General features: G+C 44.2%; 1 protein-coding gene across 10 annotated transcripts in view; it reads right to left on the bottom strand.

Moving 5' to 3' along the window:
* MLPH (melanophilin) overlaps positions 1-17,321 on the bottom strand; it is a 190,016-nt gene that overhangs the window by 21,103 nt on the left and 151,592 nt on the right. For 5 of the 10 annotated variants that reach the window (XM_056534921.1, XM_056534920.1, XM_056534922.1 and 2 more), the window contains 5 exons: positions 15,259-15,384; positions 14,859-15,060; positions 12,897-13,123; positions 10,317-10,400; positions 10,058-10,237 (listed from right to left, as the gene is read on the bottom strand). In XM_056534921.1, coding sequence (XP_056390896.1) covers positions 10,058-10,237; positions 10,317-10,400; positions 12,897-13,123; positions 14,859-15,060; positions 15,259-15,384 — 819 coding nt within the window. The remainder of the gene's footprint in view (positions 1-10,057; positions 10,238-10,316; positions 10,401-12,896; positions 13,124-14,858; positions 15,061-15,258; positions 15,385-17,321) is intronic. The other 5 variants (XM_056534923.1, XM_056534924.1, XM_056534929.1 and 2 more) reach the window with 5 other exon arrangements.

Here is a 17,321-nt window from a genome sequence, read left to right as displayed (position 1 = left end):
GAAACACTGTTATTACAAGGAGCTGATATACTTCAAAGGTTAAATAACTAATACCCGGTGTTGACACAGAGATTATAGTCTATATAATGACACTATGGGGGAGATTTACTATCATTATCTATTCTCTGCAGTACTTTAGATGAGAAAAGTATCTGAGCATGGGTCTATTGTCCGTGAAATTTATGAAACATCGCACTGCGTTTAGTAAATTTTGCGAATGGTCTTTGGTGTCTATTCTCCGCAGCACTTTAGACCAGAAAAGTCTCTCAAAAGTCGCACAGCCTGAGACAATTATCAAAAAAGTTGCAAGTTTCCTGCCCACAAAACTCTAATATCCATTTTATAATTAGCCTTCCAAACTAACTCACTTTGCCCTCTTTATCATCATTTTGCCTTTTCTTCCATGCCCCCCCTTAGCCTCAATATTCTACCTTTTCCTCAGCCTCCATGCCCTCACAAGCCTTAGCCCTTCTCATTTGTTCAAATTAATGTTTTGGTAAAATTTTGACTTTACAAATGCACAGACAAAAGAAGGCTGTCATGGCATGCTGGGAGTTGTAGTGTAACAACAGTTTGGAGACAGTAGTTGAGAAACATTGCTCTATGCTGTCAACTCTGTTAGTCTAAGTTCAAAAGGAGGAACATCTGTGTGGTTATTAGGCCAGAATCATAAGCTCGGATCACACAATGGAAATTCAATTCCGGATAGAAAATGGGCATGGAGATTCCGCTGCAGCAGAGTCACGTTTAATTCAACGTGACTCTGCTGCTCAGTGCACACGGTGGAATTTCCATGCCAGATCTTTCCTGAACGGAAATTCCTTTGTCCATGTCCACACAGAATGAACACGGTCATTCTTTGTGCAGAAGCCTCACGGAATGCATAACTGTCTATGAGACAGCGAATTCCTGTGCGGTCCTAGCATCGGAATATTCTGCCAGCGCACGCACTGTACGGAATGTGCGCTTCGAGATTCTCCGAGTGGAGACATTCCATTGTGAGAACGTAGCCTTAGGCACAGTCATTATTCAGCAGCATAGAGTCGTGAAATTCAAAAGGGGGAGATTGATAGAAACATAGAATGTGTCGGCAGATAAGAACCATTTGGCCCATCTAGTCTGCCCAATAATCTGAATACTATGAATAGTCCCGGGCCCTATCTTATATGAAGGATAGCCTTATGCTTATCCCATGCATGTTTAAACTCCTTCACTGTATTTGCAGCGACCACTTCTGCAGGAAGGCTATTCCATGCATCCACTACTCTCTCAGTAAAGTAATACTGCCTGATATTACTTTTAAACCTTTGCCCCTCTAATTTAAGACTATGTTCTCTTGTGGTAGTTTTTCTTCTTTTAAATATGCTCTTCTCCTTTACCGTGTTGATTCCCTTTATGTATTTAAAAGTCTCTATCATATACCCTCTGTCTCTTCTTTCTTCCAAGCTATACATGTTAAGGTCCTTTAACCTTTCCTGGTACGTTTTATCCTGCAATCCATGTACTAGTTTAGTAGCTCTTCTTTGAACTCTCTCTAGAGTATCTATATCCTTCTGGAGATACGGCCTCCAGTACTGCACACAATACTCCAATTGAGGTCTCACCAGTGTTCTGTACAGCGGCATGAGCACTTCTCTCTTTCTACTGCTTATACCTCTCCCTATACATCCAAGCATTCTGCTAGCATTTCCTGCTGCTCTATTAAATTGTCTTCCTACCTTTAAGTCTTCTGAAATAATTACTCCTAAATCCCTCTCCTCAGATACTGAGGTCAGGGCTGTGTCGAATAATCTATATTCTGCCTGAGGGTTTTTACGCCCCAGGTGCATTATCTTGCACTTATTCACATTAAATTTCAGTTGCCAGAGTTCTGACCATTCTTCTAGTTTGCCTAAATCCTTTTCCATTTGGCGGATCCCTCCAGGAACATCAACCCTGTTACATGTCTTTGTGTCATCAGCAAAAAGACATACCTTACCATCGAGACCTTCTGTAATATCGCTAATGAAGATATTAAACAATATTGGTCCCAGTACAGATCCCTGAGGTATCCCACTGGTGACAAGACCTTGCTCTGAATATTCTCCATTGACTACAACCCTCTGTTGTCTGGTACTCAGCCACTGCCTAATCCACTCAACAATATTGGAGTCCAAACTCAATGACTGTAGTTTATTGATAAGTCTTCTATGTGGGACAGTGTCAAAAGCCTTACTAAAATCTAGATATGCGATGTCTACTGCCCCTCCACCATCTATTATTTTAGTCGCCCAGTCAAAAAAATCAATAAGATGTGTTTGACATGATCTCTGTTACGCCTAGCGCTCCGGGTCCCCGCTCCTCCCCGGAGCGCTCACGGCGTCTTTCTCCCTGCAGCTCCCCGGTCAGTCCCGCTGACCGGGAGCGCTGCTCTGTCATGGCCGTTGGGGATGCGATTCGCACAGCGGGACGCGCCCGCTCGCGAATCGCATCCCAGGTCACTTACCCGTTCCCGTCTCCTGCTGTCATATGCTGGCGCGCGCGGCTCCGCTCTCTAGGGCGCGCGCGCGCCAGCTCCCTGAGACTTAAAGGGCCAGTGCACCAATGATTGGTGCCTGGCCCAATTAGCTTAATTGGCTTCCACCTGCTCCCTGGCTATATCTGGTTTCCTCCCTTGCACTCCCTTGCCGGATCTTGTTGCCCTTGTGCCTAGTGAAAGCGTTTTGTGTGTCTAAAGCCTGTGTACCAGTACTTCTGCTATCCACCCTGACTACGAACCTTGCCGCCTGCCCCCGACCTTCTGCTACGTCCGACCTTGCTTCTGTCTACTCCCTTGTACCGCGCCTATCTTCAGCAGTCAGAGAGGTTGAGCCGTTGCTAGTGGATACGACCTGGTCACTACCGCCGCAGCAAGACCATCCCGCTTTGCGGCGGGCTCTGGTGAAAACCAGTAGTGACTTAGAACCGGTCCACTAGCACGGTCCACGCCAATCCCTCTCTGGCACAGAGGATCCACCTCCTGCCAGCCGGCATCGTGACAGTAGATCCGGCCATGGATCCCGCTGAGGTTCCCCTGCCAGTTGTCTCTGACCTCCCTACGCTGGTCGCCCAGCAAGCCCGTCAGATCGCCCAACAAGATCACCAGCTGTCGTACTTGACCACCATGACACAGCAACTCCAGTCACAACTACAGCAAGTTCAGTCACAGCTACAGCAGCAACAACCATCTCCTCCGCCAGCTCCTGCACCCCTTCCGCAGCGAGTGGCCACTCCTAGCCTCCGCCTGTCCTTGCCGGACAAATTTAATGGGGACTCTAAGTTTTGCCGTGGCTTTCTTTTGCAATGTTCCCTGCACTTGGAGATGATGTCGGACCAGTTTCCTACTGAAAGGTCTAAGGTGGCTTTCGTAGTCAGCCTTCTGTCTGGAAAAGCCCTGTCATGGGCCACACCGCTCTGGGACCGCAATGACCCCGTCACTGCCTCTGTACACTCCTTCTTCTCGGAAATTCGAAGTGTCTTTGAGGAACCTGCCCGAGCCTCTTCTGCTGAGACTGCCCTGCTGAACCTGGTCCAGGGTAATTCCTCCGTTGGCGAGTACGCCATACAATTCCGTACTCTTGCCTCTGAACTATCCTGGAATAATGAGGCTCTCTGCGCGACCTTTAAAAAAGGCCTATCCAGCAACATTAAAGATGTTCTGGCCGCACGAGAGACTCCTGCTAACCTGCATGAACTCATTCATCTAGCCACTCGCATTGACATGCGTTTTTCTGAGAGGCATCAAGAGCTCCGCCAGGAAAAAGACCTAGATCTCTGGACACCTCTCCCACAGTCTCCATTGCAATCTGCGCCTAGGCCTCCCGCCGAGGAGGCCATGCAAGTGGATCGGTCTCGCCTGACCCTGGAAGAGAGGAATCGCCGTAAGGAAGAGAATCTTTGTCTGTACTGTGCCAGTACCGAACATTTTTTGGTGGATTGTCCTGTCCGTCCTCCACGTCTGGGAAACGCACGCTCACACCCAGCTCTCGTGGGTGTGGCGTCTCTTGATGCTAAGTCGGCTTCTCCACGTCTCACGGTGCCTGTACGGGTTTCTACTTCAGCCAGCTCTTCCCTCTTAGCCGTGGCCTGCCTGGACTCTGGTGCCTCTGGGAATTTTATTCGGGAGTCCTTGGTGAATAAATTCTGCATTCCGGTGACCCGTCTGTTCAAGCCACTCCACATTTCCGCGGTCAACGGAGCCAGGTTGGATTGCACCGTGCGTTACCGCACGGTGTCCCTCCTAATGTGCATCGGACCTCATCACGAGAAAGTTGAATTTTTGGTCCTCCCCAATTGCACTTCCGAAATTCTCCTTGGACTACCCTGGCTTCAACACCATTCCCCAACCCTGGATTGGTCCACTGGGGAGATCAAGAGTTGGGGTCCCTCTTGTTCCAAGGACTGCCTTCAACCGGTTCCCAGTACTCCCTGCCGTGACCCTGTGGTTTCTCCTGTATCCGGTCCCCCTAAGGTCGTTAAGGACTCTGCCTGCCACAGGAAATGCCTCTCCTCCCCTCCCAGTCCCATCAGGCAAGCCTCTGTGTCCCCTCATGGCTCCCGTCCTTGTGTCTTCCTGCCCCGTGCCAAGCTTCACCCTCTGCCCTCCCTCCCCATTCCTACTCCTGCTGTACTGCCTGCCATTGAGGAAACCATCCATTCCTTCCCGGTGTCCTCATCCCAGGGGAGGCAGTCACCGGACAAAAAAAAGGGGAGACCTAAGGGGGGGGGTACTGTTACGCCTAGCGCTCCGGGTCCCCGCTCCTCCCCGGAGCGCTCACGGCGTCTTTCTCCCTGCAGCTCCCCGGTCAGTCCCGCTGACCGGGAGCGCTGCTCTGTCATGGCCGTTGGGGATGCGATTCGCACAGCGGGACGCGCCCGCTCGCGAATCGCATCCCAGGTCACTTACCCGTTCCCGTCTCCTGCTGTCATATGCTGGCGCGCGCGGCTCCGCTCTCTAGGGCGCGCGCGCGCCAGCTCCCTGAGACTTAAAGGGCCAGTGCACCAATGATTGGTGCCTGGCCCAATTAGCTTAATTGGCTTCCACCTGCTCCCTGGCTATATCTGGTTTCCTCCCTTGCACTCCCTTGCCGGATCTTGTTGCCCTTGTGCCTAGTGAAAGCGTTTTGTGTGTCTAAAGCCTGTGTACCAGTACTTCTGCTATCCACCCTGACTACGAACCTTGCCGCCTGCCCCCGACCTTCTGCTACGTCCGACCTTGCTTCTGTCTACTCCCTTGTACCGCGCCTATCTTCAGCAGTCAGAGAGGTTGAGCCGTTGCTAGTGGATACGACCTGGTCACTACCGCCGCAGCAAGACCATCCCGCTTTGCGGCGGGCTCTGGTGAAAACCAGTAGTGACTTAGAACCGGTCCACTAGCACGGTCCACGCCAATCCCTCTCTGGCACAGAGGATCCACCTCCTGCCAGCCGGCATCGTGACAATCTCCCTGAAGTAAACCCATGTTGTTTTTCATCTTGCAATCCATGGTATTTCAGATGTTCCACAATCCTATACTTTAGTAGGGTTTCCATTAATTTCCCCACTATTGATGTCAGACTTACTGGCCTATAGTTGCTTGATTCCTCCTTACTACCTTTCTTGTGAATGGGCACAACATTTGCTAATTTCCAATCTTCCGGGACGGCTCCTGTTACCATTGATTGGTTAAATAAATCTGCTAATGGTTTTGCTAGCTCACCACTAAACTCTTTTAATAATTTTGGGTGTATCCCATCAGGCCCCTGTGATTTATTTGTCTTCACTTTAGAAAGCAAACGTAGAACCTCTTCCTCTGTAAAGACACATGCATCAAACGATTCCTTAGTTTTTCTCTCTAATGGAGGTCCTTTTCCTTCTTTTTCTTCTGTAAAAACTGAACATAAGTATTCATTAAGGCAGTCGGCTAGCCCCTTATTCTCTTCTACATATCTTCCTTCCTTTGTTTTTAATTTAGTTATTCCTTGTTTTGATTTCCTTTTGTCATTTATATGTCTGAAGAATGTCTTATCCCCTTTTTTCACAGACTGAGCTAGTTTTTCTTCTGCCTGTGATTTAGACATTCTTATAACTTGCTTGGCCTCTTTCTGCCTAGTCTTGTAGATTTCCCTATCTTCATTGCTCTGGGTTGTTTTATAATTACTAAATGCTACTTTTTTGTTTTTTATGATTTTGGCCACTTCTGCTGAGTTCCACAGTGGACTCTTCCTTTTTCTGCTTTTACTGACAAGTCTTGTGCAATTTTCTGTTGCCTTCAATGAAGCGTCTTTTAAGTAGTCCCATTTCTCCTGAACTCCATGTAATTTGTTCCAGTCTGATAGGGACTCATTTATGACTAATCTCCTTTTTGAAAAGTCTGTTTTTCTAAAATCTAAAACTTTTGTTTTTGTGTGGTGTGACTCCTTCACTGTTCTTATATTAAACCACACTGATTGGTGATCACAAGATCCCAAGCTTTCGCCAACAATAACATCATATACCAAATCCCCATTTGTGAATACCAAATCCAAAATGGCCTCCTTCCACTTTGGCTCCTCAACCACTTGTTGTAGAGATAATCCCAGTAGGGAATTTAGAATATCTGTACTCCTGGCAGAACTTGCTATTTTGGTTTTCCAGTTTATATCCGGAAGATTGAAGTCTCCCATAATGATAACTTCTCCTTTCATTGTCATTTTAGATATTTCTTCAACTAGTAGATCATCTACTTCTTTAACTTGGCCAGGTGGTCTGTATATCACACCTACACGAGTTACTGCATGATTACCAAACTGCAACGTAACCCAAACTGACTCTGTGGTTGCCTCACTAACTTGTTTTTAGTTAGATTTTATGCTATCTTTCACATATATGGCCCCTCCTCCTCCTTTCTTGCCTTCTCTGTCTCTTCTGTATAAAGAGTACCCTGGTATGGATATGTCCCAGTCATTCCTTTCATTAAACCATGTCTCAGTAGCAGCCACTAAATCTACATTCTCAGATGCCATTATTGACCCAAGTTCATTGATTTTATTACCTAGACTGCGGGCATTTGTAGACAGGACTCTGAGCTTGTCATTTCTTAACTTCTGGGCTACTGACATGTTCTGGCATTGTTTCGGGGGGGGGGGGGGGGGGCAATTGGACTCATGGATTTTCACTCTTTTGCCCCCACCCTTCCTAGTTTAAATACACCTTAGCAAATTCTTGGAATTGTTCACTGAGCACATTTGTTCCTTTGTTGATGGCAACATGTGTAGAGGAAGAGTGGTGCAGTTGACCATAGCAACCAATCAGATTGCTTTTTCATTTTTTTGCAGGTCGCAACATAATTTAAATAATAAAAGAAGGAATCTGATTGGTTGCCATGGGAAACTGCACCATGCTTCCACTACACATGTTTTGAGAAATCTCCAAAGAGACTAAATTGCACCATGTGCATGTAAATTCATATGCTTTCTTTGAATCAGCTGCAAAAGTGAAATTGGAGCACTAAAATATAGAAAACCAAAACAAAAAATTAGCATCAGACATCTACAAAAATAACAAAAATGACCCAAAATTTTTACAATTTGTGATCATTGGGATTTAATTGTATTATTTTAGAATTTTATATATTATTAGATTAGATTACCCTTCAGATTAAAGCTAAAATGTCATTTGAAATTTAAACTGCCCTGTGCCCCCTTGTACGTCCAAAAAAATTGCTAAAAGGCTTCCTAAAAACTATTTAAATTGGATAGTCACTGGGTCTGACATGGTCCAACATTTTTGAGTAGTTTCTGTTGACGCAACTTTTTTGAGACATTCTAATAAAAGTCAATTCCTGACCACTGTGGAGTAGGGCTCTAAAGCAAAAGTCACCTAAAAGTCTCAACTAAAAAGACTGAGACAATTTATGATAGACAAATATAGACTGTCGAACCTGGTCTTGACAGTTTGATAAATGCCCCCCTATGTTTTTTTTTTTTAACTGTGTAGGACAAAGGCACACCCAGGGTTGTATTTGCCATTTGGCATCTGTGGGCCTGTGCCTAGAGCAGCAGAGGGGGCAGCAATTCAGTGAGTAAAAAAATAATTTTGACGTAGCTGCTGTTGCCATGGTGTGGCCTAGAGACAAAAAACATTACTCTTTGTTTGGGTGAGAGAATTTTACCTGCAGATTTACAGCTGCAGGATACTGACTATGTTGTGGATTTGTGATTAAGTTCCCCACTTTCTGTGTATAGTAGTGAGAACCACCATAAATCTTCAAGAGAATCCATATGTATCACGTTGTTTTTGCTTAACATTTTTGACAGATCTGCATGAAAAAATTGCAACACGTGGAATCATTCTATTGGGGTGTATTCAGTCCAAGTGTCTAGGGCAGCTCAAACTCTAAAGATGGCCTTCTGTACATGTGGTGGCCCGGCACAGGAGTTGCACCCCTGTACCCTTGCTGCCCTGTCAGGCAGCCTCCATACAGTGTCCCCTGCCACCCCCCCCCCTGCACCTGTTCCATTGTCTATTCATTTATATGCCTGTTATACAGTATAATGTATTATACCTGTGTTATGCATTTAAGACCTGTTGTCATGTGATTAACCTGTTGTCATGTGATTGTAACCCAGTGAGGTATCAGTAACCATGCGACCTATGGGACCCCTCCTAGTCTTCCCCATAAAAGCCCTGGGTGGAGCTAGCTCACTCTCTTAGTCTCTTAGTTCCTGCTTAGCTGAGTTCAGCAAGGTCATGTCCCAGGTGTGTGTCTGGAGCCCAGAGGAGGCCTAAAGTCAGTCAAGCAGCCACGGATTCTAAAGTCCATTGCCCAACATGTCAAGTCAAAGGCTGGTAAGCTACAGAAGGGGTGAAGTCAGTCATAGTCTGTCATAGTCAAGTCAGTCCAAGTCATCCTGTCTCAAGTCAGCATGGCCTGCATCCAAATTGTCCAAGTCCACTATAAGTCCCAGCAAGCCCTAAGGTCTCTGAAGTCACTGGTCACCTCCGTAGGCATAGCCAAGCTGTATAGACTGTTACACTTGTCTGACTCAGTAAAGCTGCCGTTGTTCTGTAACTTGGCGTCTGAGTCATTATTTGCCCCTGCGCCTAGCCCCGGATCCAACAGTATTCCTTCGGGTGGTGTAAAGGATAAACACTGCCCTGGCATCACGAACACAAGGGGATAATGCCATCTGCCCCTAGGGTAATTCCAACTGACCTTCATCATATCCTCACCACATACACTTCCACAAAATTAATGGACACAAGGAGGACATGTAATAGCCATGTAGATAGCATGGTTGCTAAGGAGGTTTTGATCTCAGCAAAAACCAGCAGGAAATTCCATAGTCCCAAAAACCTGCTATACTGAACGATAAATGAAATTCATATGTTTGGTCCTCTGGTTCTAGAACAATTTAAAAAAAATACATGGAGGGCAAAATGTGCCCCAAAAAAATGTATAGGAAAGCAGGCATGACTTCAGAGAGATATATCATGTACAAAAATGCATTCCTTATTCGCAGGACCCCCCAGGATCTCCTGTATGAGGCCCCAGCTCTCTCAGGGAATGGGGCGTGTCAACCCCTGCACAAAGCAGCATTCAACATGCCCCCTCCATATATCTTCGGCTTCCCCATCTGTATGAGTGGGGCATGTTGGGCTCCGTTTCGTGCATGGGTCGACACGCTCTGTTCCTGGGGAGCACCGGGGCCCCATACAGGAGATCACAGTGATTTTAGTTAAGTTGAGCATGGCTTAAATGCACCAATGTGTGCCAAAAAAAGGCAACTAATTTGGAAAATGGTAAAAACTTAGAAAGTTAAACATTTTTCAAAGCGCCTGAACCACTTTTAAACATCTAACATGGTTTACACTGTCTAAGAACTAGACAATTTTTATTTAACACCCTTAATGTCTTAATTGTAAATGGAAGAACCACATTTGTGGTCACTTTTAGGATGACAAACAGAATTAGATTAACTTCCTTCCCAGAGACTCCCCAATAATAATTCTATATTAAATGCATCCAAAAACACCAGATGACAAGACAGATATTCTTGATATCTTATAATGTTTTTACCTTCTGGTTCTTATTAGTCGCATCCTCAATGGAACTTTTCAATGTTGACTTGAGTTTCGGTCCTTTTTCCTCATCAGAGGAGCCTCCTTTGTCACTCATGTTACTGGCAAGTTCTCCTAACTTTCGTTTAAGCGTTTCTTCCTCCAAGTCCGCATCGGTCTGCCCTGCATGGCTTGTGGACTAAGAGATTAGACAGTGTCAGGCTTTCAATGGATAGTTGTCTTCTGTACTGAGCACATCAGTAAAGAGTTGGGATTACCTCATCGGATTGCACAGAGATTCTCTCCTCTAGGCGGTTTAGCATGCGTTCAATAGCGGACATGCGCTTATTAAGATCAGATATCTGTGAAAGAGGGAAAAGTAGCTCATAGGACAGATCCCTTCACCAAGAGAGATAATTCCTGCCACCCATTGACCTGATTTTAAGGGTAGAATCAATATCAGAAAATTGTAGCATAAGAATAGGTTGGACATGTCCACAAAAGCAGGATGAATAATCTCCGGCACCAAGAAAAGAACAACCAGGCACCCACAATGCTGTGTCGGTCAGCAATATCACTATGGCAGAGCATTAAAATGTGTGTGTACATCTTGAGTTCTGGACACACAAGGAAATGCCTGCTAAGCCATTAAGTGGGCATGGTGGTAACCCTACTCGGCCTGTGATTGGCCTTTGCATCGAGATGAAAGTATAGAGTTCAGATAAGCATGGACCAGGCAGTATTGGAACAGAAGCCGCAGCATGGGATTAGGTAAGTGAGGACAGCTTTTTAAAACATTTTTATAACCCACTTTCAAAAAAAATAGAATAAAAGACTAAATGCCAGTAGACCACATTAATGTTAGTTCTCAAGATATTATACACTTTGAGAAAATACTCTTCATAGAGATTACAAAAATTAGAGATATGATAGTTTATATTTTCTAGCAACACTTTTTAAGATGTATGTTATTACTATCAATGTTGTGTTTTCTGTCTCTAGACCTGTTCATTACATGTATCTCTTCTTGGTAAGTACAGCGCACCCTTTCAGGTAATGGTGAGAGAACTGTCTGACACTGTGATGTTGTCTGCTGGATTACTAGAAACTTTTACTATGCACCATTTCAGCCCAGCAGACTTCGTCCCATGCAGAGTATAAAGAAGGTAAGTTTTGCGCTGATCAGGACACTGTGGCTTACTGGGGGTACTTAGCCTACGATGAGCACTATACCCCTGTAAGCACTGTTTGCTACTGGGGGGGGGGGGGTATGTCAGACAATTAAGAAAGATCTGAAGAAACTATGGCTGGCAATTGGGGGCAGATCTACAATTTACCAGAAACAAGAATCGGAGTAGAGATCCCGTCTGTAAATTGTAAAAATAATAATAATAATTATTGTTTTATTTAACTGCAAAGGTGGTCAGACAAGAAAATTCAACTTTCAAGAAATTAAAGAAGTTACCTAAACTTTATGCTTGTTGGCCCATATTCTGCTGGTTTTCAGATATGGTTAGGATCTACACTGTGAGCCCCCACCAATCTGACTTGCAGAGGTATGACTTGAAACTCCAATGCAAAACCTGTAATGGGCCCACCTATCATGTACCATCTTATAATAATCAAGTCTTATATCATGTATACAATTTATTTCTATGTGATGGTACTATATACTTCTTTGTGAAGCACATGTAAATATTATATATCACACGATACTGCTAATATTCAATGAACATACGTTAATTGGCTAGAGTCTTTGGATATGTTATAACGGAAGCAGATCCTGATATTATAGAGACAATATGGAAGATCTGTACTATCATTATGTCCTATTTCTTTCCAAGCTTGCGGGGTTTGGTGTTAAATAGTAATTTGTTCAGGTTTTAATATGTAAATATTTGTGTGTTTTTCAGGTAGGTATAAATCGCAACTCCAGTGAACCTGAGACTTGCACCATACTACTGCGTTTAATCTATGGATTTGAGAAAGTCCCATTGACTTGTTTTGGACAAAATCTGTAGATTGAACACCACTGGATTAAAGCTTTAACACAGTTTGCTGTGCTGACATTTTACAGAACTTAAATAAAACATTGAAGTTTTACCAATGGAGCTGGAAGAGCTTGGTGTTTGCTACTCATTAGGAAGGATGGCTCGATAGCTGGAGGCTCCCTTTTATGCTGCCGTCATTTTTATGTGAATGGATAAAGATTGCAAGTGTGCAGTTCTACTTGTTTATCTCTAGATCACTACTATATTAAAGCTTTCCTACACTAATGTGGGTGGTCTTACTTATTGGGAAATTCCTTGTCATCCCTTCTAAGCAACACTCTTCTAGAAAGAATAGCAGTAAATCCTACTGTAAGTACAGTGAAACCTTTCCAGAAGACCACCCCTTGAGAATATCACTTCCTTTTGTGTGACAGCATGACAGATTTTCAGTCAACCCTCTTTGAGAAGACTACCCCCACAGAAAGTTGTTAGAAAGAAGGGTTAATAAAGAGCTGTATGTCTTTTTTGCACCTCCAGTGCCCATCAAACGCCTCATCTAATGTTCAACAACCATAAAAATGATTTTTTTTTCTTTCTGAGAGGCACTCACTCTAAGAATAAGGCACCGAAAAATATAATTAACCAAACCACACAAAGAGGTGAAGAGCTTACGAGGGAAGTAAAAAATAAAGATCATTTACATCAAACGTGAATGTGATCCATAATAGAAATGAATGAGTAAGCGCTGAGTATAAGGGTCTAATGAAATCTTCTGCAAACACATCAGGCCGGGACGCCATAGTCTTTATTACATCCCATTCCATACCAGATGATTGCAAACAGGATCAACGGTTATATAGGTGTTACCTGTGGGCCTGAATGGTGGATGTTTTCCTGAGATGATGCACGGCTTCGGCGCCTGGGGGGCACTTTGGCTATGGCCCCCCTTTCTTCATCCGAGGTGTCCATGTCACCAGCGTACTGCGATTCCTTGGGTGCAAGGAAAGGGCTGCCTTTAGGGAGATAGCGGGTGCGAGTTAGTTGGGAATCAGGGAGGGAAAATTTTGTTTGGGATTCTGTTAAACAAGGAAGGTCTGAAGGATCAGATGAGGGTAAAAGAGGGGAAACAGTGTTATTAAAGGCAGTTGCAATGGAAAATATATTACGATTTGGGTTCTGATGTTTATGGGTATATAAATCCAAATAATCCAACCAGTGGCCCAGTTAGAATTACCAGCAATGAAAATCAGGTGACAGATCTTTATTCTAGACATGTTAATGTCCACAACATCTATGGCACTATGAACTTCTATGGGCTATCATGTCATACTTATAGAAAACATAAAAATTATCAAATCTATGTATAATTGTTTAAACCACATTCCACAGCTATTGACCTCAATGCCAAAAAGAAGAATAAAAAAAGCACAGGAGGTGTCTCACGAAACATTATTTCTGCAGTTGGATATACTGATGTTGTGAGAAGGTGCAGAATTGTACTGCAGTGGTGCCGAAAGACACCTTGATGTGCTCATTGTATTGCAGCTGCATGATGGTGCCCATAGTGACTCTCTAGTTAATGTGAATAACAGTAGTGATGGTGCACCACAGAAGAACAAAAAGCAATGCAAGTTGTACTCTTTTATAATGTAGATTTGACAAGTTTGGTCTCATCTGACAGTGAGGAGACACATACGATCAGTTATAGTTTGACACTATTAACATTTTTATGAATCCTCAGGATAGGTGATCAATGTTGGATTGACTTTGGGCTTATTGCCTGGAACCAACTCTCACTAATTGCTAGAACAAGGAACCCTGGTCCCATGTACCTCCTCCTTAAATTATCTATTATGAACAAGTAGTATTGTGTGATGTGAAAGCATGTGTGTGGTTTATGAGTGATACTGGTAGAGCTGAGCACACTCACTGGACAATCATATAAGGGTCAATCTATGGTTGCTATTGACCATTTTAGCAACCTGGTCCTCTGTACATATGTTGTACATGCATGAAAAAAAAAGATATTGGGTTTGACTTCAGTTAAAGGGGTACTCCTCCCCTAGACATCTTATTCATTATCCAAAGGATAGGGGATAAGATGTCTGATTGCGGGGGTCCCACTGCGATCTCCCTGCTCCGGGTGCAGCGCCGGAGGCTTGTGACATCACGGCATTGCCCTGCTTGTGACATCATAGTCACACCCTCTCAATGCAAGTCTATGGGAGGGGGCGTGATGGCCATCACGTCCCCTCCCATGGACTTGCATTGAGTGGGCGTTGCAGTGACATCACGAGCGTGGTGTGACTGTGACGTCACGAGCCTCCATCCCGAATTGCCAGTCATCCGCAGCTGAGATCGTGGGGCTCGTGATGTCACAGTCACACCACGCTCGTGATGTCACGGCCATGCCCCTCAATGCAAGTCTATGGGAGGGGGCGTGATGGCCATCACGCCCCCTCCCATAGACTTGCATTGAGGGGGTGTGGCCATGGCATCACGAGCAGGGCAATGCCGTGATGTCACAAGCCTCCGGCGCTGCACCCGATGCTCTAAAGGAATGACAGGTGCATCAGGGAGATCACGGGGGTCCCCAGCGATGGGACCCACGCAATCAAACATCTTATCCCCTATCCTTTGGGTAGCGGATAAGATGTCTAGGAACAGAGTACCCCTTTAAACCTGATTTTTTAGATTGAAGGTACATATAGACTTTCCTTATAGTCATTCCTCTAGCACTGGGGTTCTGAATGTGCACATATTAAGAGGTGGGCACCTCCATCACTCTACTGATAATATTGCTAACAGAAGCAAGGTGCTGGTACTTACTAGATCTCCTGATGTTTTCCAGACTACGGCGTCGAGAATTCAATGTCAAACGAACTTCAGTGCTGAACTCCTGCTCTGGGTTGATGACATTTTGGCCTTGTTCCTGGAGTAGCTGGTGGAACACTGAAGCCAGCTCAGCTTCAGCAATGAGTGACTCTTTTCGAGTGCCATCTTTGCCAGAGGTGGTATACTCGGAAAAAGACTGTAAAACAAAGGTGTCATAAAAAAATATTATAGTTTAGTTTTCTGATAAACTATTTCCGATACTTGTGGACAAAACACAGAGGAAGCTTTGTATGTTCACCATCCTACACCACCCAACCACCATGTGAATCAAGTTGGAAAAAAATGAAATAGCGTATTACAGAAAATAGTGAAAGCCCCTAAACCCCAAAGATACCTGAAAAACATCTTGATCTAGAGTTGGAGAAAGCTGCACTGACTGTCTGCGTGACTGAGCTGAATACTCAGAATCATTGTCAAAGTCATACGGATGAACAGACAGCAGACGCTTGGTCTTGCGCATCTTTAGGAGAGAAAATCATTCAGTAGTAAAGTAAAATGAAAAAGCAGAAAAATTAGGTTTGTACAATAGTGCATACACAAATCTATGATTTCATGATTCCAAGATTAAAGTACAGCAATAGTTGGGTTTCCATCATGATCTAAACCACCATGTGATGACAATGTTTTTTTAAAGGCTGCAGCTCAATGTATATATGATACAAAATAATATCCCTAAATCTCAAGATGCTACAATTAAACTTGCAATATAATTTTGTTTTTTAATGCACATAATATATTCTTACAATGTATCTTATAAAAGTACCGGTATATATTTTACAGTGGTTGGAGCTTAGTTTTCCTGACCAGAAGTTGTTGCCTAGATTAGTTTTTTGTTTTCTTAACTGAAATGCGTTTCTTTTTCTAAATTGTGATTTTATTTAAATTATGGGGCCAGACTAGAGCTGACCCATTGACTTCTATGGAAGAGTCTTTTAGGCATACTCTGTGATCTGTAGATAGGTAATTATGCGGGGAGGTGGTAAACTGTGACCATAACCTATTGTAAATAGCCTGATCTTGTCTTATCTTATGTACCTATGTACACAACAGGAAGTGTCAAGTTATTATAAGACTTAGTGGACAGAATGAAAACTGCTAATTTTCAGGATTGATTTGTAATGTAGATAGTAAAATCGAAAATTAGAAAAAACTAAAAACACTAAATCTTCACAGAAATAATAGCTAATTTTCTGATACACTCTGATTGTACTTGGAAAGCTTATTAGCTGTTGCTAGCGAGCCATTTGTGTCTTGTGAGCCCTCAGGGTGTTGCTAGACACAAGCTGAAGTCTAGCAGACTCTCTGTCCCATGCTGCTTACAATGGAAGGTCAAAAAAACAGGAAAGGTCTGGTGGAGCATTGGCAGGAGACATAGGACCTGGGGGGGGGGGGGGGGGGGCAGTGTGACAAGTGAGTGTTGTATTTTCCATGTTTTTACATAAGGAGGCAGTGTGGGGGACTTTGCAACTATATGGGGCAGTTTGGGGCTCATACTACTACATGGCCAGTGTGGGAGCCTTATGACTATATTGGGCCATGTGTGGGACTTTATTATTATACAGGGCAGTGTGGGAGACCATACTACTATATAAGGCAGTTTGGCAAACCTTACTATTCTATGGGGACAGTGTGGGAAATGGGGAACCTAACTACTATATGTGGCCACTGTGGGAGAACTACCTACTACATGGGGGCAGTATGGGAAACCTATCTACTATTTGAGGTAGTGGGGGGATCTTATGGGGGTAGAGGAGTAAGTAACCTTACTACAATATGGGGCACATATAAGTGATGTCAGGGGTACCTGTCACCCCATTGGCACCCCCGTAACATGATTGTGGATGCTAATTTGATTCCCTTACAAAATATTTTTGTTCCTGTTTTTTTTTTTTATCAGTTATATGGCATCTACAATATCACGTTGAATGGGGCTCATGGAGGGGCAGGCTGTGCTTAGTTAGCCTGCCCCCTGACTGATGAGCCGGGAGTGAGGGTTCCCCTTAAGTTAGGCTCCTCTCCCATGTTTTTCTCCTACCCTCCTTTTCTGTTGTTTTTTTCCTGGGAGGGGGTGGGTTATTAAGGGAACCTTTCCAATCCCCAGTGGGCTTATTTTCCCGGGCTATTAGCCCCTCCCCAGGTACCTTATAGCAGCCCTGGTGCCTTTTTCCTGCAGTCTCCCCTCATGGATCCCGGAGGTTGTCCCGCCGTCCCTCCCTGTTGTATAACATGTGTGTTGTTTTATGTGTTTTCTTTTATTTGCAGTTGTTGGTGAATTTATCTGAAGTCACAGCAGGCACTTAGAGAAGGCAAAGATGTGGTCAGTCTGGTGGGTGACCTGCACATCTGAGTTGGTGAGGCAGTACCAAACTGATTTTCCTGGAGAATTTGTGTGCCTTA

The sequence above is a fragment of the Hyla sarda genome, chromosome 8 (assembly GCF_029499605.1).
Source record: "Hyla sarda isolate aHylSar1 chromosome 8, aHylSar1.hap1, whole genome shotgun sequence".
NCBI lineage: Eukaryota > Metazoa > Chordata > Amphibia > Anura > Hylidae > Hyla > Hyla sarda.
Note: the sequence above shows the minus strand (reverse complement) of the source record. Positions and strands in the feature narration are given on the sequence as shown.